Source organism: Cervus elaphus, chromosome 8 (genome assembly GCF_910594005.1).
Source record: "Cervus elaphus chromosome 8, mCerEla1.1, whole genome shotgun sequence".
Lineage (NCBI taxonomy): Eukaryota > Metazoa > Chordata > Mammalia > Artiodactyla > Cervidae > Cervus > Cervus elaphus.
This window is the reverse complement of record NC_057822.1, coordinates 27,679,098-27,704,394: the sequence shown is the minus strand read 5'-3', so window position 1 is coordinate 27,704,394 and position 25,297 is coordinate 27,679,098. Positions and strand designations below refer to the sequence as shown.

The following is a 25,297-nucleotide window of genomic DNA, read 5'->3' as shown; positions in this document are numbered from 1 at the left end:
GCACGCTCTACGTGGGGCGGGGCTCAGATGCAGCCAATACCTTTTGTCCTCTTCGCTACTCCGTAGTGAGGAGTTTGTTACGGTATTGCAAAAATCCGGCTTTCGGACTGTAGACTTCCCGTACCTCTCAGCTCCCTCTGACCTTAAGTGCAGCTTCTGCGGGCGGTGGCGAGTCCATGCGGTGTAGTCACTGCTGGAACTCACCGCATGGGTAACGAGGAGAGGTTGGTTAAGGGACCTCTGTGATTTTAACTCTGCTGGAGTCGATTTGGTTGCTGAATTCACGCCCATTTCACTCTTGTGTGGTCCGAGACTGCGGATTTGAGAAAGCAGGCTGGGATCACGTATTAACCTTGGGCCCACCCCTGGTGGTGGTGGCCGTGGTGCCTTGCGGAGTAGGGGAAACGAAGTCACGCTGGCTGGGGAGGCGGCATAGGACCTTGCTTTGGGAAGCTGTTTCTTAACCACCTTTCTGCTCCAGCAGCTGCTTCTAAGTAAATTTCTGCTCAGCCATGTCGCTGGCTCCAGCTGCAGCCCAGGCTCCTGTGTCGGTCTCCCTGTTTGACCTCAGCACGGATGCTCCGGTCCTTCAGGGCCTGCGCCTGGTGAGCCACTTTCCCGAGGAGGCCTTGGCCCAGGCTCTTCAGACTTCCTGTCCAGGTATCTGGGAAGGTGTGGGGTGGACCCGTAAGAGAAATGACAGGACACTTTGGAGCTTATTGTGTTCTCCTCCAGGGAACACATTCTTATTGGTGTTTCCCAGCTTGGGAGCTCTTGTTGACATCTCCTTCCACTGGATAAAATTTATCAGCTCCCAACTGCAGAGTGTTTGTTTTTTACTTTTACGCTGAAGTTTGTGTATATTTTTCTTAACTGTTAGGAATTTAAGGCAACATTTGTACATGTTTTCTGATTAAAAAAAAAAAGTTTCACTTGATCGCTGGATTTCTAGAACAGGCTCCTGAATTGTCTCCAAGCAAATCTCTTGCCATTGCTTATGCCTCATCACATTAACACCACTGCCTGCAAAAACACTTCACTGTTCCTTGATATCACCCAAATTTAACTATTCCAATCAAATCATTCCTTCTTGCTGAATATAGAACAACTTACTGTTGGTTTCATCCTACTTGAGTTTGACTGTTTTCTTATAGTTAAAAAAAATAAAATAAAACCAACTGCACACTGTAATTGGAAATACAAGCTAAAAAGATGGTAGTGGGGGAGAGTTATTTGCACAGTTTAAAAATAATCTTAACCTTACCAGAAACCATTCACTGGTGGCTCAGATAGTAAAGAATCTGCCTGCAATGTGGGAGACCCAGGTTCAATCCCTGGATCGGGAAGATCTGGAGAAGGGCATGGCAACCCACTCCAGTGTTCTTGCCTGGAGAATTTCATGGACAGAGGATCCTGGTGGGCTGCAGTCCATGCGATTGCAGTCAGACATGACTGAGCGACTAACACTTTCACTTTCAGGATTCCTCTAAACAATCCCTGTTGTTAATTTACATACAGTGTTTATATTCTTCCTATACATATCTTTTCAGAAGCATATTCTATAAAGTGATTGCTGTGTCATTTATTTCATGATTACTAGATTGTTAAATTCCTTGAAGGCAATGACATGCCATCTCTCTCATTTGTATCTTCTGCTTTGTATATCAGACACTGAATGTAATCCTAGATAGTGTGGATTTGGGCCCCCTTTCTACCTCTGTTTACCCTCCCCTTTAGGTTCAGAGGAGCAAATAAGCCCAGAAAGAAGACCACTACAGGGTCCTCTGGATATTTCAGAGAAGTTGTTTTGTTCAACCTGTGACCAGGTCTTCCAGAACCACCAGGAACAGGTAAAAGACCAGGTGCAGAGCTAAATGTGGAAGCAAAAATGTCATGGTTGGGGAAAAGAGGTAGAAATTTGTTTTTAATGAAGGTCTACATTAACTAAGGAAGTTAGTATTACCTGGTCATACTTCATGGAGTTCTTTTTTAGGTCTTGGGTACCATAAAAGGCTGGGTCAGGCATATTTCCACATTGTTCTTCCCTCTTTGTCTCATACCAGAGGGAACATTATAAGCTTGACTGGCATCGGTTTAACCTAAAGCAGCGTCTCAAGGACAAGCCTCTCCTGTCTGCCCTGGACTTTGAAAAGCAGAGTTCCACAGGTGATGACTAGTGGGAGAGCATGTGCGAATCAGTCATGGGGATGGAGAAAGACCCTAGTTGAGGAGCTTGAAGAAAGGTCAAAGATGGGGTACCAAGCTTTCTTAACTTTTGCTGTTCTCAGGCGATCTTTCCAGCATCTCAGGATCAGAAGACTCAGACTCAGACAGTGAGGAGGACCTGCAGATACTGGATGAGGAGAGGGCTGACTTTGAGAAGCCTACGCGACCCCGAGGCTTCCACCCCCATCGGGTTCTTTTCCAAAATGCCCAGGGCCAGTTTCTTTATGCCTATCGCTGTGTCCTAGGCCCTCGCCAGGCAAGTGCCAGCACACGTTGTGTGGTCAGCCCCAGCCTTCTGTACACTCAGCCTAGATTTCCCCTCAGCACAGTCTATTTCTTACTTCTTCCCTTCCTTCCTGTTCAGGGTGGGTGTCACACTTGATGGCACAGTCTTGAACTGGCCTGAATCTTACAAGGGTCAAGTGGAGTGGAATTCAATTTGGATATAGACGGATCTAGGTTGGAATTGTGGTTCTCCTACTTGATCTTGACTACCTCTGCAAGCCTCCAATTTTCGTATTTATAAAATGGAGACAATAATGGAGCTGTTGTATCAAAAGAGATGCTGCCTGTGTATCACGTAGCACTGGCACTTGTTTCTTACTCCCAGTAAGTGCCACAGAGATGCTTGTGCTGCTCCTGTGTCTCCAGGTGCCCCTTGAAAAACCAGAACTGCTGCTTCAGAACCTGCGGAGTGGAGGTCCCAGGGACTGTGTGGTGCTCATGGCTGCTGCTGGGCACTTTGCTGGTGCCATTTTCCAAGGGTGAGAGGGTGCTGCATGGGGCAAGGATGGAATGGATCCTGTTAGTCTGGGAGCACCATCTGATTTCCAGTACTGAGTCTGTGCTGTCTACAGACGAGAAGTGTTGACACACAAAAGCTTTCACCGCTACACAGTGCGGGCCAAGCGGGGCACAGCGCAGGGGCTCCGGGATGCGCGGGGTGCAGCTGCTCCCTCTGCTGGGGCCAGTCTGAGGCGCTACAATGAAGCCGCACTCTATAAGGTGAGTTATGTGTCCAGGTCTGGCGCGCCTCTAATCCCCACTTCTCTCCTCTTGACTGATTAAATGGTACAGCAGGGAGGCTGGCTCCTGTGTCCTGTCTTTGTTCTTTCTGGGTAGATGAAGGTAGAATGGGGTGGATGCCCAGGAGTCTTAATCCTCTCATTCTCCACCCCCCATTCCCTGCACGTCATCTGTACATCATCTGTGGGTCAGTTTTTGGTTGGAAGTTTAAAAGTAGCAAGTGAAGAATTACAGAGCTGAGTCACTGTCTTCTCTAGGAAGTTCGTGACCTGCTGGCAGGGCCAGACTGGGCCAAGGCACTGGAGGAGGCTGGGACGATACTGCTGCGTGCCCCCCGCTCTGGCCGGTCCTTGTTCTTCGGGGGCCATGAGGCCCCCCTGCGCCGGGGTGATCCCCGACTTTGGGATATCCCCCTCGCTACCCAAAGACCCACCTTCCAAGAGCTACAGCGTGTACTCCATAAGCTGACCACGTTATATGTCTATGGTGAGCTTTCTTTCTAGATCTCCATACGCCCCAAATGTTCCACCCAAGCCTGGGTTCTCATTCGTGCATCCAGATGGTTTTCTACCACTCGGACTGCAGTCTGATGACATTTCCATTGACAGAAACCTGAGCTGGCTTCTCCTCAGCTAAATTTAAGAACCATCTTTTGTTTTATGGCAGGAGAAGACCCCCGGGAGACAGGCAGGTTGGATTTACCTCAGACACACCGGAAGAGAGTGAAAGAAAGGAAGTCTATCGAGGAAGAAAGAAAGGTCCCCAGTGATGAAAATGAAGCATTCGGGCAGAACGAGGAAGCTCCCAAACAGGGTTTGTACACCATCTGGCAATTGTCAGGTCTCTCTCTGGGGGTCTGTCCTAGAAATGCAGTGGTAAATCCCCTACTGTCATAACTTTATCCACTTCCCTATTTATAAGTAAGCCCTTACATACTCCCACCACTGCCACCGCCCGCCGCCCCGCAAACAGACACATCTGTTCAGTATGTGGTAGCAATTATTTAAATATGTTTTGGGATTTTTCCAAATCTCCTATCATCTCTTTTGTTCACTGACGTATCTCTAGTTCTTAGAAAAGTCTTAGCATGAAGTTGATGCTTGGACATGTGTTGTGTGGATCTTAACATAATTTACTTGCCTCCTTGGACGCACTGGTTTGGAGCTAGGGCTTGCTTCCCCTGCTGCAGGCTGTCACCTGTATGGTTGTCAGCTGCTCCAGGCTCCTCTGCTGACTACCCTAAGGCTGTCATGGGAATGTCCAGGGACTCTCGTCCCTGAATAGCTTCTTCTAGGCCTGCCCTTATTGGGGCTGTGAGCCTCATTTCTTCACATGATACTAATGGCTTCAGCTCTTGATATGCTATTTTATCTTGGGTGACAAAATACAAACAATTTTATTTCAAGTGATCTGGATTATCTCGCTATGTACATTCTTAGGCATCTGGGGTAGCCCACACCCTTCTACCCTCTGCTTATTCCTTAGATGGATCTAACATAGCAACTTTTTTCCCCTAGGATTAGAGTCAGAGGGAGAGGATGGCTCCCAGGTAGAGCTGGAGCTAGTAGAGGTGACACTGGGAACGCTGGATCTTCGTGAGTTTGAGGTATTTCCCAAGCAAAGGAGGAGAAAAAGGAATAAGAGGGAGAGAAAGCAAGACCTGGAGTCTGGGGTACAAATGACTCTTTCCCAGCAACCAAAGGAAGATGAGGCCCTTTCAGGGTCAGCCCATTTGGGGCTTCCCTGGGATGAGGCCATGTCCCCCGGTCAGTTGGAGCTCTGGGATGTGCTTCTAGCTGCTTGCCGAGCTGGAGATGTGGGGATGCTGAAGGACCGGCTCACTGCCAGCCCCCTAGACCCTGGAGTTCTGCCTCTGCTCACTGCCCCCTTGGGCTCCGGTGGCTTCACTCTCCTGCACGCAGCAGCCGCAGCTGGGAGAGGCTCAGTGGTTCGCCTGCTGCTGGAGGCAGGTGCGGACCCCACTGTGCAGTAAGTGAGGTCCTCATGCCGATCCCTGCTAGGGTACAGAGGATGATCTGGATGCTAACCTTGGCCTTGCCTACTTGACAATATTTCCCTTGGTCTGCTTGGGCAACATTGGGAGGTGCAGCAGGCAAACGGAACCTGCTTTGGGGGTTTTCGCACCTAGGGATTCCCGAGCTCGGCCACCGTATACAGTTGCAGCTGACAGATCAACACGCAATGAGTTCCGGAGGTTCATGGAGAAGAATCCAGATGCTTACGATTACAGCAAAGCTCAGGTCAGCTGAAGAAGGAAGCAGCAGAGTGGGGAGGCATCAGAGATGCTGGCTAGATCTTTTCTATTCTCCTACAGTCTTATCAAGGATAGTTTGTACAGATCTTTACCTTATGCTTACCTGGAAATCCTCCAGGTGCCGGGGCCGCTAACAGCAGAAATGGAGGCACGGCAGGCCACTCGGAGAAAGGAGCAGAAGGCAGCCCGGCGGCACCGGGAGGAGCAGCAGAGGAAGCGGCAGGAGCAGGAGAAGCAGGAGCGAGAAGAGCAGCGGCGATTTGCTGCCCTCAGTGACCGGGAGAAGGTGAGGCTGGGGCTTCTTCCTTCCACAGCAACACTTCCCCAGAGGTCTGATCGCTTCCCCCGTGTGCAGCCGTCACTTCCTGGACACACTCTCCACCACTGAGGCCTTGTGCTTAACACGGCTTCTCCTCCCCTCAGAGAGCTCTTGCTGCAGAGCGCCGACTCGCTGCCCAGCTGGCAGCCCCCAACCCTCAGACCTCCGACCCTGCTGTCACCGTCAGCAATATTCCGTATGTGGAGGGGGCAGGTGTGGGGGGTGGGCTGTGATGTGGGCGGGGCCATTCTGGACAAGTAGAGCAAGTGCTGCTCTGTGTTCAGAAATGCTGTTGAGGGGATTTGAGATGTTTTGGGAAACTCTGGAATAAAAACAGAAGTAACAGGAGGGTGGGTGGGGAAGGCTTGCATTGGAACGTTTTTGGGATTCCTCTCCAGCCGTTTTCTCCCTCTTATTCAGACGCTGCTGGAGTTGTGGGATGTCTCTCCAAGGCCTTGTTCCTTTTCACTACCTTGACTTCTCTTTCTGCTCCACACGCTGCCTCCAGGATCACCGCTGTCGGGCTGGGAAGCCCTCTTCCTGATCTCTTACTGCTCCACCTGGGGCCAGTGCTAGGCCCTGAGAGGGCACATCCCCACTGGCCCTAGGCTGCTGCTTCCCCCACAAAACCAGAGAGTGTTTGGAAGATTAGGGTGAAGGACGTTCAGGAACCAGGGCAAAGACAGGGCCACAGAGGTGTGTGGAGCTGGTACTGTCTCTGGAACTTTAATCACAATAAAGTTTGGCAAGGAAACTGCTCTCGTACTTCCATTCAGGCCTGTGGCCTTTGTTTCCTTACGGTCAGCGTGGCTAGCATGAAGGGATCCTGCTCACTGCGCTCGTCCCAGGTCCACGGATTACCTTTCCTTCAGTGCCCACTTAACTCCATTGGCTCAGAGGCACCTGAGAGGAAATAGATGTAGGTCCTGTGTTTCGTGCTATTGAGGATGGGCCTGTCCAGGAACTGGATTTGGGGCTGAGGAGGCACGTTTTCTAGCTCCAGCAACGTGATTCTGTTGTGGGTTCCCCTGGGAAACAGCAGGGGTCTTGGCACGTAGAGGGTCTGCTGCGGCCCCCGCTTTGTCCAGTAGCGGCCCAAGTTAAACCCATTGATCCAGACTTGGCCCTGGGGGGTAGAGGAAAAGAAAGGATCAGCTCTCAGAGGGGTAGAATTATCCCCCTGCTGGGGGGTTGGGGGGGTTCCTAATCAGAGGAATAATTTGTGCTCTCCCTTCTTCCATGGTTTTCCCCTCTTATAACCCTACCCCTTACCCCACCCCCACCATCAGCAATACCTTCGTCCATCCAGGTAGAAACAGAAATGTGTCCCCGCCTGAGTTTGAAATTGGGAAGGTGGTAGAGTAGAAGGTGGGGCCAGAGGGGGCCTGAGGATGTGAGCTTTTCAGTGGCTGGATGGGAAACCACCATTTGACAAGATTATCAACTTTCAGGGGGAACATCATCCACTGGGTAAGGATTGTCTGCCCCAGAATTGGTGGCTGTAACAGGCCCTGTGAAGAAGGCAAATGAAAATTCATCATTCACTAAGTTCTAAGGCCAGACTGCTGCTACTCAAGCCCTGGGATGCACCTAGTGTCCATGTCCAGATCCCTCACCAGCTGCTGCTTTGCTCTCTAAGCCCTAAGGCTGTAGCTCTTCCTTTAGGCCCTTATCTTTTCTAGGGAGTTCAGTAAAGAAGAGTATGGAGGTGAGGGACTGGGCAAAGCAAGCTCACCTTGAAGTCACTGCTGTTAGACCCAAAACTGAGCCTCCCCATGTTCTCCAGCAGGACATCCAGTTTGTCCCCTACTTTCCCCGTCAAAAATACGTTATGCTTCATGTTTCGTTCCAAAACACCCTGAAACACCTGTGGATGAGAGTATGTGTGAGAGGGAGTGGCTCAGCATCTAGCCTGTGGGCCCCACCCAGGAAGCTACATTAGGACACTATTATTGAGAGGGCAAAGAGAGCGTAGCCCTTCTGTCAGTTCCTTCTAGAACCGTATCCTTTGTCAAACTCTTCCTCATCCCAGCTTATCCTTTGCAAATGTGAGCAGGCAGTGGGAAAAGGTAGATACCAGAAACTCTGCTGGCGAGGAAAGGAAATGGGCTCACAAGGTAGCCTGGAATTAGGTTCTCACCCCATCCACCATCACGTATGCACGGTCATGGACTCCATTGTTTGGCACCCAGAGTTGTGTTGGCTCAGAAACAGTATAGGTCAGATAGGTCCGATACAACATATAGCCATGGACCTAGGTGTGGAAGAACGAGTAAATGAGATGTACTGAGAGACAAGAAAGGATACTGTTGGGAAGATGCAGAACTGAGGGGACCCTTGGTAGAGCTGTTGGTGGATTACGCTTTACCTGGTTGACAGCCTCAAAGGTCATTGGCAAGATTGAATGAATGGGCCCTTGGGGGCATAGCAAGTCTAAGAAATCCAGCAAATTCCCATCCTATTAGAATAAGGGGAAAGTATCAGAATACAAGGGAACTTTCAGAAGAGAGGGCAGGACAGGCTGGGCAGAATCGGAGAATAATGGGGAGGAGCTTACCAGGTGTAGGGTCAAAGGTCCAAGCTTCATCTTGGGGCTGGGGGGAGGTAAAGGTCCCAAGGGAACTTCCTGGAACTGAGCCCAAATTCTCTCAGGAGCCATAGGAAAAGCACACAAAGAAACCCTATTCCAACACCTTAGTGCAGGGTTCTTAACCTGGGGTCCAGGGAAGGGCTTCAGGGGTCATGAAGATTCTCTAATATTGTATGTATTTGTATCTCCCCAGGAAGTCCCATCTGAATAAGTGAGAAATGCTGCAACAGGCTGCTCAGAGGGTTTTGTGGTTCAGACAATAATCACTGCCTTATGGGCACCCCTCCCCCTAAATTAGTAAAAGCCTTTGGCACTTAATGAAGTGGTAGGGCACCTTGCTGATGACATTTCGAATAGCAAAAAGCTTGGGTGTGGGGTCCCCTGCTTCGGATATGGGTGCGTCGTAGTCATAGCTGGTAGTAATTGGAAGAAAGCGTCCCTTCTCATCAGCACCTAGTCAAACCAATTTAATTAATTCAATGCATCTTTCAGATGGTAGGCACTAAGCAAAGAAATTCATGCAGAGAATTTTGCTCTCAGAAGGGGCGGTGGTAGCCATATCCAGCTTCTAGACATTCTAATCCATGCATTCCTCAGACTCTTTAATTCCTTGCTGCCTCCCTGCCTCCACCCCAGAGACCGTCTAGACTCACCATTCCAGTATCCAAAGTTGGTACCTCCATGGAACATGTACCTGAAGTGGGGAAGAGTGGGGGGAAAGGTAGAAGCTGACCCATTGAATCTTAACCTTCATCCCCAACACCCAGTTACAGATTTTATGTTGGCCCCAGTGCCTCCAGTTACATGTTCACACTGGCTCCCAACTTGAGCATTTTCTCTAGTCCTTTGGTTACAGCTGGAACAGAGCGTGTGGAGTGATTCTGGCCCCAGTAATCCAGCCAGCCTGTGTAGTACTCAGAGTTCACCTACAGCATGAAGTGAAAGAAGCTGTGAGCAAGATGGGACCTGAGCGCCACTCATTCCCCACACTGCCTCTTGCTTTGATTGGCCTCCCCTCTGGCTCCTCACCAGGGGCCCACGGGGTTCATACTTCCGAAGCAGGCCAAAGATCTTGGTCATGTTGTCAGCTGCAGAAAGGAGGCAAAGGTGCAAGGTAAGCAACATGAAACAGGTGCCCCTTCCCCAGACTTCATTCTGAACCCTTGCTTGGGAGACCTGGGCCAAAATCTACAGTGGTATAGAGTCCCTGGAGGGAGCCACATTTGAGTCCTTCAGGCCCATCTGTGGTGAAGAGCAAGATCTTGTCTCCCAGCAGCGCTCGGAAGAGCCCAGCTAGGTGCCTCATGTAGCTCACGTCGCAGGCTCTGTAGCTACCATATTCATTCTCCACCTGCCAGGGGAAAGGAAAAGTGGAGGTCAGCTCTGAGGTGGAGAAATTAAGGGCACTGGCACCTCCTTCCCCGAGCCCAGTCAACTTTCCACTGGTACCTGAATGCTAATGATGTTGCCCCCATTGTGGTAGAGCCATGGATATATCCTGGGCAGCAAGACCTTGAACCAGGAGTCCACTGCGGCAAGGAAGTCTAAAGGAAGGAGCAGTGCTCTGCTCGTTAGGGCACTGCCACCTCCTCGGCCCCCACCCCTAGCATCAGTGCCAGCATCCTGAGTGCCACCTCAACTCGGGGAAGCACTGTGTGTCATCCCACTTGTCCATAACTCCATCTGGGAAGCCGTGACTTGTCAGAGGAAACTCTGAACCCTAAGCACTTGAATATTTGCATGGCAATGAAATTTGAGCACAGGACACAAAGCAGTGTTTCTAGAGAATTCATTTTTTAAATATCAGAAAAAAAAATGTTAAAACCCATCATATAGAGCTATTACATAACCATATATAATATATACTTGATATCGCTATGAAGTAGCGTGCATGCGTGTGTGCTCTGTCGCATCTGACTCTTTGTGACCCCATGGACTCTAGGGGTTACAGGCTCCCACCAGATTCAGGTATGAAGTAGCATGGGATTTCACAAAATTGTAGAATATCTGACCTGCACCCTGATGGAACTGCCAGTTCAGGACATTTAAGTCAGCAAATGAAAGATCATCATATGAGGTGGCATGCCTTCAGTTCTCAACTCCTGTTGGTGATTTTTGTTGACTCACCCTCAGGGTCTTCATGCATGACCTCTGCCTCCTTACCTAGGCGACTCCAACTCAGGCTTCAGGTCTCAACTTACATTTCACTTCCCCAAGAAAACCTCTGATATCCTAGATGAGGGTAGATTCCCCCTGTTACACTCTTTCACATCACCTCATACTCCCTTTTCAAGTGCTTAAGAAATTAAAATTAAGTGTGTGTGTCTGTAATTGTTTCCTGTCGGTCTCCCCTACTAGTGAGCAGGAACCTTGTCTGTCAGGCTCATTGGCTGCATCCCTGTCATTGAGGACAATGCCTAGCAGATAGCGGACTCTCAAAGTTGGAGTCAATGAAAGACATTTTAGAGGCTATCTTTACACTTTTAAAACATTCAATTCCTTTACATTTTGTGTTCTGTATAAAGGAGGGCCAGGTTGCACTGCCTCCTTTAATCCAAGCATACATTAAATCGCATCCCTTAGAATGATAAAAATTTAACATGACAAGAACTATTGTTTTTTCCCCAAATGTTGATCTTTTGCCACCCCTAGTCTTCTCTGTCTTCCCTAAGTCAGTGAGTGGCACCATCATCTTGACTGGCTGGACGCTTGATTCCTTTCTCTCCTCATCCTACCCACACTGTTCCCCCGCCCCTCCACCACCACTCCCTTTCTCATCAACATCTGTCAGTTGAATCCTGCTGACCTTTACCTCCAACCTATAGCTCATTTCTGCCCTCTTCTTTGCATTTCCACTACTATCACAACCAGGAGCCATCTCTTTCCTCAACTATGATCACAGTCTCCCAGTTAAGTTTCTCCACCTCTACCCTTGCTCTCCCTCAATCCATTTCCCACATCCAGGCTAATGTAATCTGAAAACAAATCAGATAATTTTGGCTAAACTCTTTCAATGACTTTCTACTGTGCTTATAATAAAAGGCAAACCCCTTACAGTGGTCTTGCATTAACACTCACTATATAGCTCCAATTTCTCATACTACTCTCGTTTACCCGCTGTGCTCCATCCATGCTGGCCTCATTCATGCCAGTATTCTCTCCTACCTCTGGGTCTTAAAACACACCATACCTGGGAATTCCCTGTGGTCTAGTAGTTAGGACTCCGAGCTTTCACTGCCAAGGGGCCAGGTTCAATCCCTCATCCGAACCATGATCCCACAAGACTCACAGCACAGCCCTCCCCCCAGAAAAGTACACCATTCCGTCTACCTGGTCATTCGGACTTCACTCTTCATATGACCAGTGCTTTCCCTTTCCTAGAGTAACTGAAATGTCATCTCAGAAAAGCCTTTTCTGGCTTTCCTACCTAAAAGAGGCCCTGTTATTCACTATCTCAACTCCTTGTCCATTTTCTTGTGCAGTATTTTAAAAATAATCTTATATAGGTTTTGGGTGTGTTTTTTTTTTTAAAACTAATGTGTCTTCCACACTGAATCTGTCTGGTCCCCCAGTTCCCTGCATGCTGCTGGGCATGATTAAAACAGTAAATAATTTGAATGAATGATCTCTGTTTTGGGTACCCAAATGACCCATTTTGTTGTTGTTTGCTTTTTTTCTGAGTCCAGTCTATTTTCTCTACCCACCTGGATCTGAGGTTCTCAGATGAATTTTAGGTTTTCGAAGCAACCAGGCTGGGAGACCCCCCTGAGACAAACATAAAGACAACAAAAAAATGAGTGGGCTTTGTTGTCTAAGACTGGAATAGGGTAGGTAAGAAGGGAGGGAGTTGAGGGTAGTGATGGAAGTGGCCCTAGAGTGGGGGTACATGGGAAGCTTTGCTTCTATCCCTTCTCCAACTAACTCACCATCTCCCACTCTGCACAGATGTAAGGTCCTGGTCTCAGTATGACCAACAGGTTGGCTAAAGTTGCCTCTTTCAGAAATGCAAAGAGGTCACGGCTGCCATTAAAGTTATAGACCCCAGGCTCTGGCTCATGGTAGTTCCAGGGCACATAACTGAAAAAGGAAGAGGTTAACAGGGCCCAAGACAGGGAGAAGCCAGGGAGGCCAAGGGGCTCAGGCCTGCAGGAATCTCCAGGAAGCTGTGGGAAGGAGGTCCTGGCCCTCCCCTTTCCCACCCTTGGCAGGGAAGCGCTGGAGCTACAATCCTCATACCCAGCCGGTCTTCCTGTCCTGATCCCCTTCTTAAGGGCATGGTAGGAGGAGTGAATCCCACCCTTCCATGGCTCTCATGAGCACTTCTTACAACTGTACTACGTTGAGGCCACTCATTCGCATCTTGAAAAGCCGGTCTGCCCAAAGTACCCGCGGTACCCGAAAGTAGTGCAGGCTGCCAGATACGTAGCGGAACGGGGCCCCGTCCAGGAGGAATCTGTTATGGTCCCGATCCACTACGAACGACCGAGTGTCTGCCTGTAAGGGGAGAGACCGTGCTCACAGTGGGCTTGAGTCCGGGGTGAGCGTCTGCCAAGAGCAGAGGAGATGGAACTAGCCCTTCCCAGTATTTTGTTGTTTTCACTTTCACTCTCTCCTCCGCCAGCTCTGACCCTGTTTCACCGCACCCAGCGGCTGGTTCGATTCTCCCATCCTACCTGGGGCAGCAGCAGCGTCAGGAGTGGGAGCAGCAGGGAGGGAAGGCAGAGAGGTTTCTCGGGAGCCATGGCGCTTTCGGGGCTCTTCCAGTCAGAGACAGTGGTCCGACCGTCACGTGGCGGATTCCTGGGAGAGAACCTCAGCGAGCAAGTGGGCGGAGACCACCGCAAGTTGCCAGGGATTAGCCTGGACTTTGTCTCCAGCCTGCAGCTATCTGCTACTCTGCTAGTTCGTAAAATCCTCTACATCTTGCTACTGGTTCATGAACCAGCTTCATCAACATTACCTGGGAGCTTGTTAGAAATGCAGAGTCTCAGACCCTACCTCAGACCTGTAGAGTCAGAAATTGTATTTTAACAAGATTTCCGGGTGCTCTGAGCACATTCAGGACTGAGAAGTAGTTCTCTGCTACACGGAGCCCCTGAGGATGGGGAGAGCCTTGTCTATCCTGAGTCCTCTGCTGCTATCGCAGGGTCCAGTACACATCAGGTTAAATCTAAATGAATGTCAGATCCAGGTTCAGACCCAAGGGAAATCAGAGGATATCTTCTCAGTATATGAAAGGGGAGTGGGAGTTGGGGTGGGGATCAAGTTACAAGAGGAATCTTCTTCCTAGAGAATCCTGTCCTGTTTCAACAAAAGAGACCATCTAGGCCATCCTATCGTCTTTGGATGTGTGCCCCTTTCCAATTTACCCCTGCCTGGGCAAGAGACATCAAGGTTCCAAGGTTTGGGAATTTGTGAATTTCCATCACTCACTGCCTTCACAGTCCCAAGCCTGGGATGTGAAGACCAGGATAATAATAATAGTTATTATTATTATTTCTGCTTATGGACACTACTCAGGGCTATGCATCAAACGCTATAGTAAGCAATTCACCTCTCATTTAATCTTCAAACAACTCCATGAAGTAGATAATAATCTCCATTTTACAGATGAGGGGATTGAAGGATAGAAATATTAGCCTGTTAACAAGGTCACATAACTAGTTTAGTAGAGCTGGGATTTGAATGAGGCAGTCTGGCCTCAGAGTTCATGCATTTAACTTTAGGTACTCTTACACCTATTTTACAGTTAGGGAAAGTGAGGTTCCTACAGGCTAAGTAACTTGTCCAGGCTATTAAGATTCAGACCCTAGTCTAGTTCAAGAGCCTGAGCTCTTAACTACTGAGACTACGGTAATAGGATACAGGCCAGAGCCCCCAAGGTTGTACTGATCAGAGCTGCAAAGGGGTCCAGGCTGCCAGCACTCGCCCCCTCTGAGCATCCACCTCCGGGCTGGACCCCAGTCGGCCACCCGGTGCACGGGAGGTATGACGCCTCCTACCTCTGGCATTGGGAGATACAGGTCCTGGGGGCCTCGGGCCGAGCCCGGCTTTGCTCCCTTTTGACGTAGGTGCCTGCGTCTTGACCCCCACTGCAGGCCAGGTGTGGAACCCTCACCCGGGTCCTGGGACCCGTCCTCCCCCAGGCCTAACCCGCCCCCGGCCTCTCAGCTCCACGCCCCCACATCGTCCTAGTGCTCAGCGGTTGCTAGGATACTGCGGGCCGTTACACCGGCGCGGGCTGATGACGTAACTACTGCTTCCGGTCCCTGGCGCTTCCCTCCAGCTAAAGCCGGGTGAGTGCCGTGTCCTGGCTGGCCCACCCAGACCGAGACCTAGAGTGGGCTCTGCAAGTGGTTGGTCCGGGCGTCGCACTTCTCCCCGGAACTACCCCGTGCCCTGCCTCTGCAGCCCAATGGGGTGTGCGAGTGAGGGGCCGCCTGAAGGTGGGCCGGGGTTGGAGGAAGTGGCCTGGGAGTCGCCGCGGGGGCCTGGGGCTTTTTAAGGCACCTGACCCCCAGCCTTCTTGGAGCGGGCGTTGCCAGGGCTTATTTTCTCTAGGTTCGAAGACCTGGGCCTGAGCGCTCACGTTGGCCCTTTAGGGGGTCTTCTGGATTGTACCCCGCCCATGACCTGCTATTCTTTTCCTTCCAGCATGATCTGCTGGAGCCCCAGCAATTTGCCTGAAAAAGACCACTCGACCTGGACGAACCCTTTGGCAGCTTCAGACCGTCCTTGAGGAGGATGACTGAGACAATATGGGCCACGCGCTTTGCATCTGCTCTCGGGGAACTGTCACCATTGACCATAAGCGCTACCTCTTCATCCATAAACTGGGGGAGGGGTGAGTGTTTTGGAAATCATTTAGTCCCAAGAGTTGTGGTTTTTTGAAGGACAGCAGTCAGCACAGGATAGGGACACAGAGCCTCTAATTCACCGGACAGAGCCCAGCTCCTTGGTGGTCAAGAAAGTGGATTGTGGAACCAGTCTTCCTAGATTCACCATGTATAGCCTTGATAAGCCCTAGTTGCCTTATCTGCTTATTAGAGCTAATTGTGCTTCAATGGCGGGGCTGTGAGGACTAAATGAGATAATTCGTATCAAGTGTCTCCCCTATTGCCTGATTCATAGCACTTGATAAAGGTTGACTGTTATTTATTTAATATTTATTGAAGCCCTGCATTAAGACCATAGGACCTAGAAAGTAACTGTCCTTGCTCTATGTTAATAATCTTCAGACTTCTTTTTAGTGTCACACCTTGGGAGTGTGGCTAGTAAATGGGAAAGACACCCCCCACCCCACCCCACCCCTGCACTTCTCCCCAGGGAATTCCTCTGGATCCCAGCAGTATGGGAGATGACCTTGGTCCTTCACTGACCTCTTTGGCCCACAGTGGGTTCAGCTTTGTGGACCTAGTGGAGGGGTTGCATGATGGACAGTTCTACGCCCTGAAGCGAATCCTGTGTCATGAGCAGCAGGACCGGGAGGAGGCCCAACGAGAAGCAGACATGCATCGCCTCTTCCATCACCCCAACATCCTTCGCCTCGTGGCTTATTGTCTGAGAGAGCGAGGCACTAAACATGAGGCCTGGCTGCTGCTACCCTTCTTCAAGGTCAGAAAGTCTCCTGGCTATGGAGGGGGTTGCAACAGAGCCGTGTGTGCCAAGGACTATTATGAGCAGTCATGCACATTAGGAAGCAGAGGTCATGTTCTGGTTTGAGCATTTCAGATTTGGGTTTTAAGGAACCCACCTGGGGTGTAGGGTGTGTGGTGAAATTACTATAGACTCTGACATAGGGAAAGAATCAGGTCAGGGAGTGGAGGCTAAAAACATCAACTTCGGGGAAACTTGTTTTGCAGAGAGGTACGCTGTGGAATGAGATAGAAAAGCTGAAGGACAAAGGCAACTTTTTGACTGAAGAGCAAATCATTCGGCTGCTGCTGGGTATCTGCAGAGGCCTTGAGGCTATTCACGCCAAGGGTTATGCCCACAGGTCAGTGGGAGGCTCCATGTACTTGCTGGACAGAAAGGAAGAGCCTCATCAAGAGAAATGAGAGATCTCTGTGCTCTTCTCCAGGAACAGTCCCTGTGATTCTTTTACCCCTCTAGGATCCTGGCCTTCTGGTTCAGGGATGCTCATGGGTCATTTCTACTTCCCCGCAGGGACCTGAAACCCACCAATATCTTGCTTGGCGATGAGGGGCAGCCGGTTCTAATGGACTTGGGGTCCATGAATCAAGCATGCATCCACGTGGAGGGCTCCCGCCAGGCTCTGGCCCTCCAGGTAAAAGTTTCCAGAGTCCTTTGCCCACCTCTTCCCCATCCTCAACCCCTTCTGGTGCATGCCCTGGTTTGGTCACATGACTAAGACCTGTGCCCTGCTTCTGAGCTCTGGGGCCACTGTTCCAGGACTGGGCAGCCCAGCGGTGCACCATCTCCTACCGGGCCCCGGAGCTCTTTTCCGTGCAGAGCCACTGTGTCATCGATGAGCGGACTGATGTCTGGGTGAGGAGCATGTGGGTGGGAATGTGGGAGGGAAGGAGTGCTGCTCTGTGGCTGCTGTGAACTGGAGGAGCAAGTCTTTGGTTTCCAGTGCATGGGGCCCCAGGAAGCATGTATGTCCCCATCCCCCCTCAACTTCCTTCCTGGGAACTGTCACTGACACTACTCAGTTGCTCAGGAAGTGGTATAATCTTGCCCTTTGAGCAGGATAAGTATAACTAAATGTCAGGGCTGGAGGCAGCAGCTCAGCGCAAGACACAGAGGCCTCCAGCTAACTGGCAGTTTCTCTGGGGCCCTGGTGCTGTCACGTGACTGAAGTCGGCATATTGTAGTCTCCTTTCACTACAGAATGAAACAGAGATGACTCCATTGGTCCCCTTCCAAGGAATAACCAAGTTATGCTCAGTCCCTAGGCTGTGTGCTATATGCCATGATGTTTGGGGAAGGCCCTTATGATATGGTGTTCCAGAAGGGTGACAGCGTGGCCCTTGCAGTACAGAACCAACTCAGCATCCCACAGAGCCCCAGGTGAGCTCTGAAAGGAGCAGGGGCACTCCAGGCTCCTCCCTTCCATTTGCAGGGGTCAGAGCACAGGGGGTGGCCGCCTTCCTCACCCTCCCCTCCTCCTTCTGCAGGCATTCTTCAGCCTTGCGGCAGCTGCTGACCTCAATGATGACTGTGGACCCCCAGCAGCGCCCTCACATTCCTCTGCTCCTGAGTCAGTTGGAGGTGCTGCAGACCCCGGCTCGGGACGAGCACACTACCCACATCTGAACAAACCTGTGGCCACGTTGAGAAGGTGGCCCCCGTGCCTTGGCAAGGAGCTGCCCTCCCTCAGTAGAATCTCCATCCATTCAGTGCAGGACCGCGCCCTTGTCACTGGGGGCAGCTGGGGGCTGGGACAGTTTGCTCGGCCTTCTGTCTCTGATTCTGCTCTCACCCCCAAGAGCAGTAACTGGACTGGAGGCCTGCCTGGGTGGGGGTTGGGGAGGGTGGGGGATGGGGAGAGGGGAACTGATAGAATATAGTCAAGGCTCTGAGCAGGACTGCTGAGCATACATCATGATCTGCCTCCAAATCTGGGGGCAGGAGAATGTATAAAACAAGAATAAAGTGAAAGCAGCTTGGTGTGATCTCAGTCTCATTGTTCCTGGAGTGAGAGGAGGTGCAGGGCGCCCAAAGGCTGGCTGCCTTTTCTGGGGGAGAGCCTGGAGAGAAGAGGGACTGGTGAAGCCTCAGGAGTGGCATAACCATCCTTCCACATTCAGAGGCAGGTATCCCTACCTTAGATCTGGTTGGTGGGGGAATGGGCACTTCTTCTCCTAGCTTGTCTTAGTCAAAAACTTCAAACTGCTCTGGCCTGAGCTGGTTTCTATGCCAAGAACTGGGCCAAGGGCCCCCTTGAAGCACCCTCATCTCATTCTTTCTTCATTCCCATGGCTGGGTAGTGGGTAGCTTAGTCAGAGCAGCCCAGCTGGTTTTCCAGGAAGGGTTCTGGGTGGAGACACCTGAGGAAGCTTCGGGACAACCACACAACTGGTTTCCAGCCTTTGCCTTGGGGCAAGGGGAGGGGAAGTGGTGGACATTTTAGCCCAGAATCTCTCAGAGACGGTTCTGGTTCACACATGATTAATGATTAATGGGGCCTGTGTGGTGTGGCAGTATCCAGCTGCCACTTCCTGCCTCCTCTGCTGAGTAAACAGGGGCCCTGCCTTTGCTGGGCTGGAAACCTGTTCCCTCAGGAAGGGCACCGCGTCCCTAAATCACCAGGGAGGGGAGGGAAGGGCAGGGTTGGCATCTCCTGCTCCTGAGAGTGATGCTCCTCCCCGCCCCCCAACTGTGCCCACCCTCCAACTGCTGACGTCAGTGTGGGTCCTGGGGTGCTTATTAGCAACCTTGAAGTTTTCCCCAGGGCCCTGGCAGGAGGCTCCCACCAGCTAGCACAGAAGCTGAGGCCAGAAAGAAAGCACAAACAGAGGGGAGATGACCTGACTTTTAATGGCACAACCCTAGGTCCCAGCAAAACAGCAAGCCCAAAAGTAAGCTTTGCAAAGCTGCTGGGAGGTGCACTGACACAAACAACTCTAGGAGATCGCCCTTGTTCCCTCCCAGCCCCCAAGCTTATGACTAGGCTCCATGCCCAGGAACTCTGGGCCTGCTCAGCCCCACTCCCAAGCCCTTAAAACGCAGAGGTGTCTGGGCCAAGCTTTGCTTCCAGTGTCAGTGAATGCAGAGCAGTGGGAAGAATAGGGTAGCAGTCTAACTCAAACACAGAAACTGCTGGGCTTAAACTCCTACTTGGAAAGGAAGTGAAGCCTCAGATCCTTTAATGGCTCATGTTGGACAGGTCCAAGATCCGGTCTTCATCTCCCCCCTATCCTGGGCACTGCTAGGATGATACATGGGGTCATGCTTCCTGGGCCTGACAAGGGCCCCTTGGCAGGTCTAACCTTCAGCCACGGAAGGAAAAAGTCATGAGCAGCACATAGTGAGGGCAGCAGCAGAAACAGCAGCAGCAGCAGCAGCACAAAAGGGGAAGGCAGCAAAGCTCAAGCACTCAGAGGGGACGAGAAACCGTGCAAGGAGACTGTTTATTTCGAAAGGATTTTGCAATAAACATAGTGAGTGGGCTCCAGGCAGTGGTTCTATTCTTCTCCCTCATCCTCGTCCTCATAGGAGTCGATGCCCACTTCCTCGTAATCCTTCTCCAGGGCAGCCATATCCTCCCGGGCCTCGGAGAACTCACCCTCCTCCATGCCCTCGCCCACGTACCAGTGCACAAACGCCCTCTTGGCATACATCAGGTCGAACTTGTGGTCCAGGCGGGCCCAGGCCTCAGCGATGGCGGTCGTGTTGCTCAGCATGCACACGGCACGCTGCACCTTGGCCAGGTCACCCCCGGGCACCACAGTGGGGGGCTGGTAGTTGATACCAACCTTGAAGCCCGTGGGGCACCAGTCCACGAACTGAATACTGCGCTTGGTCTTGATGGCAGCGATGGCAGCGTTGACGTCCTTGGGCACCACATCTCCACGGTACAGCAGGCAGCAGGCCATGTACTTGCCGTGGCGGGGATCACACTTCACCATCTGGTTGGCAGGCTCAAAGCAGGCGTTGGTGATCTCTGCCACCGACAGCTGCTCGTGGTAGGCCTTCTCTGCAGAGATGACTGGTGCATAGGTGGCCAGGGGGAAGTGGATGCGAGGGTAGGGCACCAGGTTGGTCTGGAACTCCGTCAGGTCCACGTTGAGGGCGCCGTCAAAGCGCAGGGAGGCTGTGATGGAGGAGACGATCTGGCTGATGAGGCGGTTGAGGTTGGTGTAAGTCGGGCGCTCGATGTCCAGGTTGCGGCGACAGATGTCATAGATGGCCTCGTTGTCCACCATGAAGGCACAATCTGAGTGCTCCAGGGTGGTGTGGGTGGTCAGGATGGAGTTGTAGGGCTCGACCACGGCCGTGGACACCTGAGGGGCTGGGTAGATGGAGAACTCCAGCTTGGATTTCTTGCCATAATCAACAGAGAGCCGCTCCATCAGCAGTGAGGTGAAGCCAGAGCCGGTGCCCCCTCCAAAGCTGTGGAACACCAGGAAGCCCTGAAGTCCTGTGCACTGATCAGACTGAAAGGCAAGAAGGAAAAGAGCAATGTGGGTGGGGAAAGGGCCTGAGGACTTCATATGTTCTAGCTTCACAAAAGCCTAAAATTTCTCAGGTGTTAAGGCAGACTAATGAGTATCCCACAGCCGCAGCACGCTCTGAGACATGTAGAATTAGAGATGACTCTATGAAATGGATTTGGAAAAAAATGTTTCTGACCATTAGCATCATTTCAAAAGTTTCCTTCCTTCTACCCCCAATTCTCACCAGCTTGCGGATCCGGTCCAGTACTGGGTCAATGATTTCCTTGCCAATGGTGTAGTGACCACGAGCATAGTTGTTAGCAGCATCCTCTTTCCCAGTGATGAGCTGCTCAGGGTGGAAGAGTTGCCGGTATGGGCCATTTCGGATCTCATCTGAAAAGTCATACACCACATCGTTAGGGCAGAAACCACAAGGCTGTGCTCAGCACAGACCTCCCTCCCTCAGCCTAGTGGCTGTGGTCAGATATATGGAAGCATTCATCCTCCTGCCAGCCTGAGATAGCAGTGTGTGAGAGAAACCCAGACCTGCTGCCCAGCCCAGTCTGCGATCAGCCTCCCTTCTTTAGCTTCCAGCAGGGCAAGGGGTTTTCAGGGCCAGGAAAGCCAGGTCTAGACATCCTCTCTCCAGAGAGAAACTTAGAGTCACTTTCCAGCCCCTCAATTCCACCCTCTCTTCCTCTGCTCACCAATTACAGTAGGCTCCAAATCCACAAAAACTGCCCGGGGCACATGCTTTCCAGCACCAGTTTCACAGAAGAAGGTGGTGAAGGAGTCGTCCCCTCCACCAATGGTCTTGTCACTGGGCATCTGTCCATCCGGCTGAATTCCATGTTCCAGACAGTAGAGCTCCCAGCAGGCATTGCCCATCTGGACACCTGCCTGCCCCACATGGACTGAGATGCATTCACGCTGAAGGGTAAAGAGAGGGGACATGGCATAAACCCCACATACATAAGTCCTTACCTCACGAGCCTCTCTCCCACCCTATCACCTACCAGTTAGGATGACTCAGTTGGCAAAAGGGCCTGAGCAGAGGTCAAGGAGGCTGGCATCCTGCCCAGGCTCTCCTGCATAGGACTTCCCAACTAGAGGCACCCAGTAGGGCTGGCCAGATCCCTCAGTCTACTCCATGGGGACCTTGTCAAGTAAGAGCTGTGGCTCCATATGACCCTGCCACATTCACAGGACATTCAGGCAGGACGGAGAGGTCAAGTGCATGTGAGACAGGCAGACACTGCAGTTGCTGAGACAAGGACAAGCGATTTTTTCAGCTGTTCCCAATCCTTACTCCCACAGATCAGCTTCTCAAGAGCCTGAGAAGGGACAGAAGGTTTTCCAGAGCTACAAATTTATAGCTAGAGGTCCGCCCTTGATTAATTCTTTGCTTTGAGGATGAACAACTAGAATATCATATAACCCTCTCACCCTTTCATTCTCGCGAACTGTAGAGGTGTCTCAGCCTTCCAGTCGGGCATCAACTGACCACACTGACCAGCAGGTTGCCCTGGCCCTCACCACCTTTAAATCCCATCTGGCTCTGGGGATCAATCCCATCTGGCTGCTCTCCCCACCTCTACCCCCACACCCTGGGTATTTTCACCGCGTTCACCACTGCTGTACCTTCAGGGAAACTGCAGAGAGCAAAAACCGGCAGGCGCCGCCAGTAAGGTTGTGGGCACTGGGGCACTCGCTGCCCTAGGCTCATCCCTGCCAGTCTGGAATTAACCTCTGAAGAGCCAAAGTGGTGCAGAGCAGGGCCGGTGCGGCCTCCCTTTTCGACACCGAAATGGCGGGGTGACGGTTTGCAAACACCCAGAAAAGGAAGCGGAACCTGCGGTGAGGCCCCGAAGGTAACCTGCCTTGCCCTGGGCGGGGTGAGCGCCATCCTGCGCTCTGGCCCCGTATTCGCCCCTTCTAGATTCTTTCCAGGTCCATCCCAGTGGAAAGCGAGGATTGGATTTCGGCCCCCGTCCCTAGGCTATAAATACCACCCCCTACACACACCTCTTTCCCCTCCCCCCAACCTGGCCTCGGCCCGCGCTCTCGCTCAGCGCCAGCTGTCTCTGCCCGTCCGTGCACGCGGGCTCCGGCTGGAGAGATTCCGGCTCGCCTCACTAGGCCGAACCCCATTCTCGTCACCCCTCCAGGATCAAAAGAGGGGTGCTGAGTCACGGGGGGGTTGCTGTGGGTAGGAGGGATGCGCCCACAGTCGGAGGAAAGGGGGATGCTAAACCAAGTGATCTGCCCCTTCCCACCTTCTAGCACCAAGCGCGTGTTTGGTCAGTTCCAAGGACCCGGGAGTGAGCGGGAGGCTAAGGGCGGAGGGCAGCCAAGCGGGGTCTCCCTAGACCGCGGAAAGGACGGGCCGCGGGACCGCGTGACTCCCCTCAGGAGGGTTAGGACACAAATTCTTGGTGGAGCAGGAGGGGATACCAGGAGGACTTCTCTCCACTACTGAAGATTCCCACCCCGCTCCACTACCCTCCCCAGCATCCGAAAGTGGACAACTTGGCCCAGCCAAAGTCACCGGGAGGGGGTGGGGGAAGGCAACCCCCCCCAACACCTCGAGACCTGAAACTCCAGATAGAGGGCCCTGAGCGGACCTAGCGGGAGGTTCCCCGAAGAAGAGGAGAACTTAGGGACGGGCGCGATGCCGGCAGGGCCGCACTCACCATGGTGAGTCCGGGCGGTGGGTCTCACGTAGAGTCCGGGTGACGGGTCTCAGTGAGAACTGCGCTAGCTGCAGTGCCGCACCGCTCTTATAGGCGGGGGGCGGGCCCGCGCGCTCCGACCGCCCACTAGGAGCGGGGCGGCCCAGACGCCCCGCCCCCGAAAGGTAGGCGGCCCGAAGGGGTGGGGCCAGGGCGAGTCCCCTCCCCGGGGCGTGCCAGAGTCCCTCACCTGTCCCGCGTGAGTGAGCAGTAGCGACCCGAGCTTAAACCCTTCTTTCCCGGCTTTGCGCCGACACTCGGACCTCCCGAGCTCCGCTGTTGGGACGCAAGGCGCGGTGCCAGGATGTGTCTCTCCTGCCCCTGCGTCGTGGGGGCGCCTGTCTCTAAGGTGTTCTGACTTAGGCCGGGTGCTGTAGAGGCTGTTTTTCCGGAGTGGCTGCAGCCAGCCTTCGCCGGTGCCCTCCCCGCCCTGCCTCTCTGAAGGCTCCGGCCGACTGCCTGGCTCTGGCCCGTCCCCCAGGAACGGCTTGCAGTCGCTCGAGGCCTGCTGGTCCGTGGCCGGGACGGCTGGCCTTCGCCAACGCCCGCGGGCGGCCGAGGACCGGGAGCTGCACAGTCTGAGCCCCAGGTTGTCGATCCCTTAGGTTGCTCCGCAGAGCCGAATCCCACAGTCTGTCTGCGAGGGCCGACCCCCGGAATCTGTCGCGTCTCGCAGGCTGCCCGCTGGTCAGTGGCCCCGTCATCAGCACCGTCACTATTAGCCGGCCCTCGCCATAGCCACCTGCCCACTTTCCTGCAGCCAGAACCGCCGGAGTTTCTGGGATTCGCAACCTGACTGCCCTCTGTGACCTTGGGCAAGTGACTTAACCTCACTGAGTTCTTGAACCTCATCTTCACCGGTGAAAGGAGATAACGATCCCACCCCCAGAAAGCATTGTGAGGTGTTATAACGTTTGTTGACTCTGAAGAGGAAAAAAGAAAACGGAGATTCTGATGTCATGGATGGTTTTGACTTTCCCATCCTCTTCAGTCCCTAAGCCATGGGCAGGATCTGCTACCTGCATCTCAAAGCCCTCGGAGCTCAGGCAGTGGTCTCAGCTAAAGCTATTCCTTCTTTCTACTTTTCATTCCCATGTCTTGCAAGAATGGGCTTTTCAACCTACTTCTGCTTTCCCTTGCATGCCTTACATTTTCTACCTGTCTCTCTTCACTGCAGAAATCATCAGAAGTGCCCTACGTGCCTATTGGTGCATTCTGTCTCCTGGGAAAAGATTCACCTGTCTCTCCTATCATAGTGTTTCCTAGGGCCAAGGCTGCCTGACAATATAACACAGTAGGATAAAATAACTAGCAATGGCAACTTTCTACCAACAAAATAGCTAACTGATACCTTACTTTAGCAAGGCATGGAAAGAAACACTGTGAAATATGACAAGGTCTCTTTTCCCAGTAGACTAACCATATGGTTGGGAGAACAAGACTCATTCATAGAAAAGAAACCTGGCAAGGGCACATAATGAGGTTGCTTTGGGAAATGGGGTCATGGTCTCTACAGAGCAAGGAGCCTTGGTGACTACAGAACACGTGGCCTCGTTCAGACCTTCCCTGGCCCTCTGTTTTCCTTGTGCAGCCCAACCCTGCAGAATGAGTATTTTAAGAGACTTGTGCTATCTTAGGCAAAACCCAAAACCTATTTGTTCTTCAGGTTCAGCTTCTTTTTCTGTAAAACTGGGATAATAACTTTGGATTGTGAGGACCAGATGAACTGGAGGATGCATACGTACACAGCAAAGAACTATATGTCCAGCTGCCTGGACTCTTAGAGCATTTTGTTCATTTATTTTAGTGTGTGTAGCACCTCATGCTGCAGTTATTCATGCATATGTTCATCTTATTAGACAGTGATCTTGCTGAAGGAAAAGACTGTGTCTTATTCACTTTTGTGTTCCCCGGTTCCTAGTATGGCACTTGGCACATGGTAACATTTGCTAAGTGTGTGTCAGATGAATTGTTTCACTATAGAAATGGGACTGAAATTAAGGTGAA

General features: G+C 52.0%; 4 protein-coding genes and 1 long non-coding RNA gene across 14 annotated transcripts; 2 read left to right on the top strand and 3 right to left on the bottom strand.

Annotated features, from left to right (window-relative positions):
* The first annotated feature begins 69 nt into the window (after nt 1-69).
* ANKZF1 (ankyrin repeat and zinc finger peptidyl tRNA hydrolase 1) lies at nt 70-6,604 on the top strand. Of its 3 annotated transcripts, none has more exons than XM_043909971.1 (14): nt 70-380; nt 482-660; nt 1,738-1,850; nt 2,064-2,166; nt 2,289-2,482; nt 2,878-2,990; nt 3,084-3,231; nt 3,510-3,738; nt 3,919-4,065; nt 4,770-5,241; nt 5,402-5,513; nt 5,646-5,813; nt 5,951-6,042; nt 6,267-6,604. In XM_043909971.1, exons 2-14 carry the CDS (start codon nt 513-515, stop codon nt 6,388-6,390), a joined length of 2,163 nt encoding a protein of 720 aa, XP_043765906.1. In that variant the 5' UTR covers nt 70-380; nt 482-512; the 3' UTR covers nt 6,391-6,604. The 3 variants fall into 3 exon arrangements, with proteins under 3 accessions (XP_043765906.1, XP_043765904.1, XP_043765907.1); XM_043909969.1 differs by having other exon boundaries at nt 95-371; XM_043909972.1 differs by lacking the exons at nt 5,951-6,042; nt 6,267-6,604 and having other exon boundaries at nt 96-380; nt 4,770-5,222; nt 5,646-5,805.
* On the bottom strand, nt 4,625-5,754 carry LOC122698665. The gene is made up of 2 exons (XR_006342389.1): nt 5,620-5,754; nt 4,625-5,518 (listed from the first exon to the last, which is right to left on the bottom strand). It is a non-coding gene; the product is annotated as an uncharacterized LOC122698665 (long non-coding RNA).
* GLB1L (galactosidase beta 1 like) lies at nt 6,546-14,614 on the bottom strand. Of its 3 annotated transcripts, none has more exons than XM_043909974.1 (17): nt 14,439-14,614; nt 13,110-13,236; nt 12,764-12,930; nt 12,363-12,513; nt 12,141-12,201; nt 9,886-9,980; nt 9,613-9,787; nt 9,466-9,524; nt 9,241-9,362; nt 9,090-9,130; nt 8,771-8,889; nt 8,404-8,478; nt 8,215-8,304; nt 7,987-8,100; nt 7,582-7,713; nt 7,142-7,357; nt 6,546-6,972 (listed from the first exon to the last, which is right to left on the bottom strand). In XM_043909974.1, exons 2-17 carry the CDS (start codon nt 13,176-13,178, stop codon nt 6,715-6,717), a joined length of 1,944 nt encoding a protein of 647 aa, XP_043765909.1. In that variant the 5' UTR covers nt 13,179-13,236; nt 14,439-14,614; the 3' UTR covers nt 6,546-6,714. The 3 variants fall into 3 exon arrangements, with proteins under 3 accessions (XP_043765909.1, XP_043765908.1, XP_043765910.1); XM_043909973.1 differs by having other exon boundaries at nt 8,404-8,559; nt 14,439-14,603; XM_043909975.1 differs by lacking the exons at nt 12,363-12,513; nt 12,764-12,930 and having other exon boundaries at nt 8,404-8,559; nt 14,439-14,578.
* Nucleotides 14,615-14,632: 18 nt separating this feature from the next.
* STK16 (serine/threonine kinase 16) lies at nt 14,633-18,074 on the top strand. Of its 6 annotated transcripts, XM_043909981.1 has the most exons (8): nt 14,633-14,732; nt 15,091-15,280; nt 15,831-16,050; nt 16,299-16,432; nt 16,603-16,723; nt 16,849-16,944; nt 17,348-17,469; nt 17,577-18,074. In XM_043909981.1, the coding sequence occupies exons 2-8, from the start codon at nt 15,195-15,197 to the stop codon at nt 17,713-17,715; spliced, it is 918 nt and encodes a 305-aa protein (XP_043765916.1). In that variant the 5' UTR covers nt 14,633-14,732; nt 15,091-15,194; the 3' UTR covers nt 17,716-18,074. The 6 variants fall into 6 exon arrangements, with proteins under 6 accessions (XP_043765916.1, XP_043765917.1, XP_043765912.1 ...); XM_043909982.1 differs by lacking the exon at nt 16,849-16,944; XM_043909977.1 differs by lacking the exon at nt 17,348-17,469.
* Nucleotides 18,075-19,513: 1,439 nt separating this feature from the next.
* LOC122698662 (tubulin alpha-4A chain) lies at nt 19,514-23,347 on the bottom strand. The gene is made up of 4 exons (XM_043909976.1): nt 23,252-23,347; nt 21,266-21,488; nt 20,803-20,951; nt 19,514-20,558 (listed from the first exon to the last, which is right to left on the bottom strand). The coding sequence occupies exons 1-4, from the start codon at nt 23,252-23,254 to the stop codon at nt 19,587-19,589; spliced, it is 1,347 nt and encodes a 448-aa protein (XP_043765911.1). The 5' UTR covers nt 23,255-23,347; the 3' UTR covers nt 19,514-19,586.
* Between the last annotated feature and the right edge of the window lie 1,950 nt (nt 23,348-25,297).

Excerpts from the sequence above, each read along its gene's own strand:
- GLB1L (XM_043909973.1), bottom strand. The coding sequence starts at position 13,178 with ATGGCTCCCGAGAAACCTCTCTGCCTTCCCTCCCTGCTGCTCCCACTC. Across the intron at positions 9,363-9,465 it reads ATGAACCCCGTGGGCCCCTG|GTGAACTCTGAGTACTACAC; the intron begins GTGAGGAGCCAG and ends TTCATGCTGTAG. Across the intron at positions 9,131-9,240 it reads TTGGGAGCCAGTGTGAACAT|GTACATGTTCCATGGAGGTA; the intron begins GTAACTGGAGGC and ends TCCCCACTTCAG.
- LOC122698662 (XM_043909976.1), bottom strand. Across the intron at positions 20,952-21,265 it reads TTTGGAGCCTACTGTAATTG|ATGAGATCCGAAATGGCCCA; the intron begins GTGAGCAGAGGA and ends ATGACTTTTCAG. Across the intron at positions 20,559-20,802 it reads TGGACCGGATCCGCAAGCTG|TCTGATCAGTGCACAGGACT; the intron begins GTGAGAATTGGG and ends CTTGCCTTTCAG.
- STK16 (XM_043909977.1), top strand. The coding sequence starts at position 15,195 with ATGGGCCACGCGCTTTGCATCTGCTCTCGGGGAACTGTCACCATTGAC. Across the intron at positions 16,051-16,298 it reads TGCTGCTACCCTTCTTCAAG|AGAGGTACGCTGTGGAATGA; the intron begins GTCAGAAAGTCT and ends CTTGTTTTGCAG. Across the intron at positions 16,724-16,848 it reads GCCAGGCTCTGGCCCTCCAG|GACTGGGCAGCCCAGCGGTG; the intron begins GTAAAAGTTTCC and ends CCACTGTTCCAG.
- ANKZF1 (XM_043909971.1), top strand. The coding sequence starts at position 513 with ATGTCGCTGGCTCCAGCTGCAGCCCAGGCTCCTGTGTCGGTCTCCCTG. Across the intron at positions 4,066-4,769 it reads CGAGGAAGCTCCCAAACAGG|GATTAGAGTCAGAGGGAGAG; the intron begins GTTTGTACACCA and ends TTTTTCCCCTAG. Across the intron at positions 5,514-5,645 it reads ACGATTACAGCAAAGCTCAG|GTGCCGGGGCCGCTAACAGC; the intron begins GTCAGCTGAAGA and ends GAAATCCTCCAG.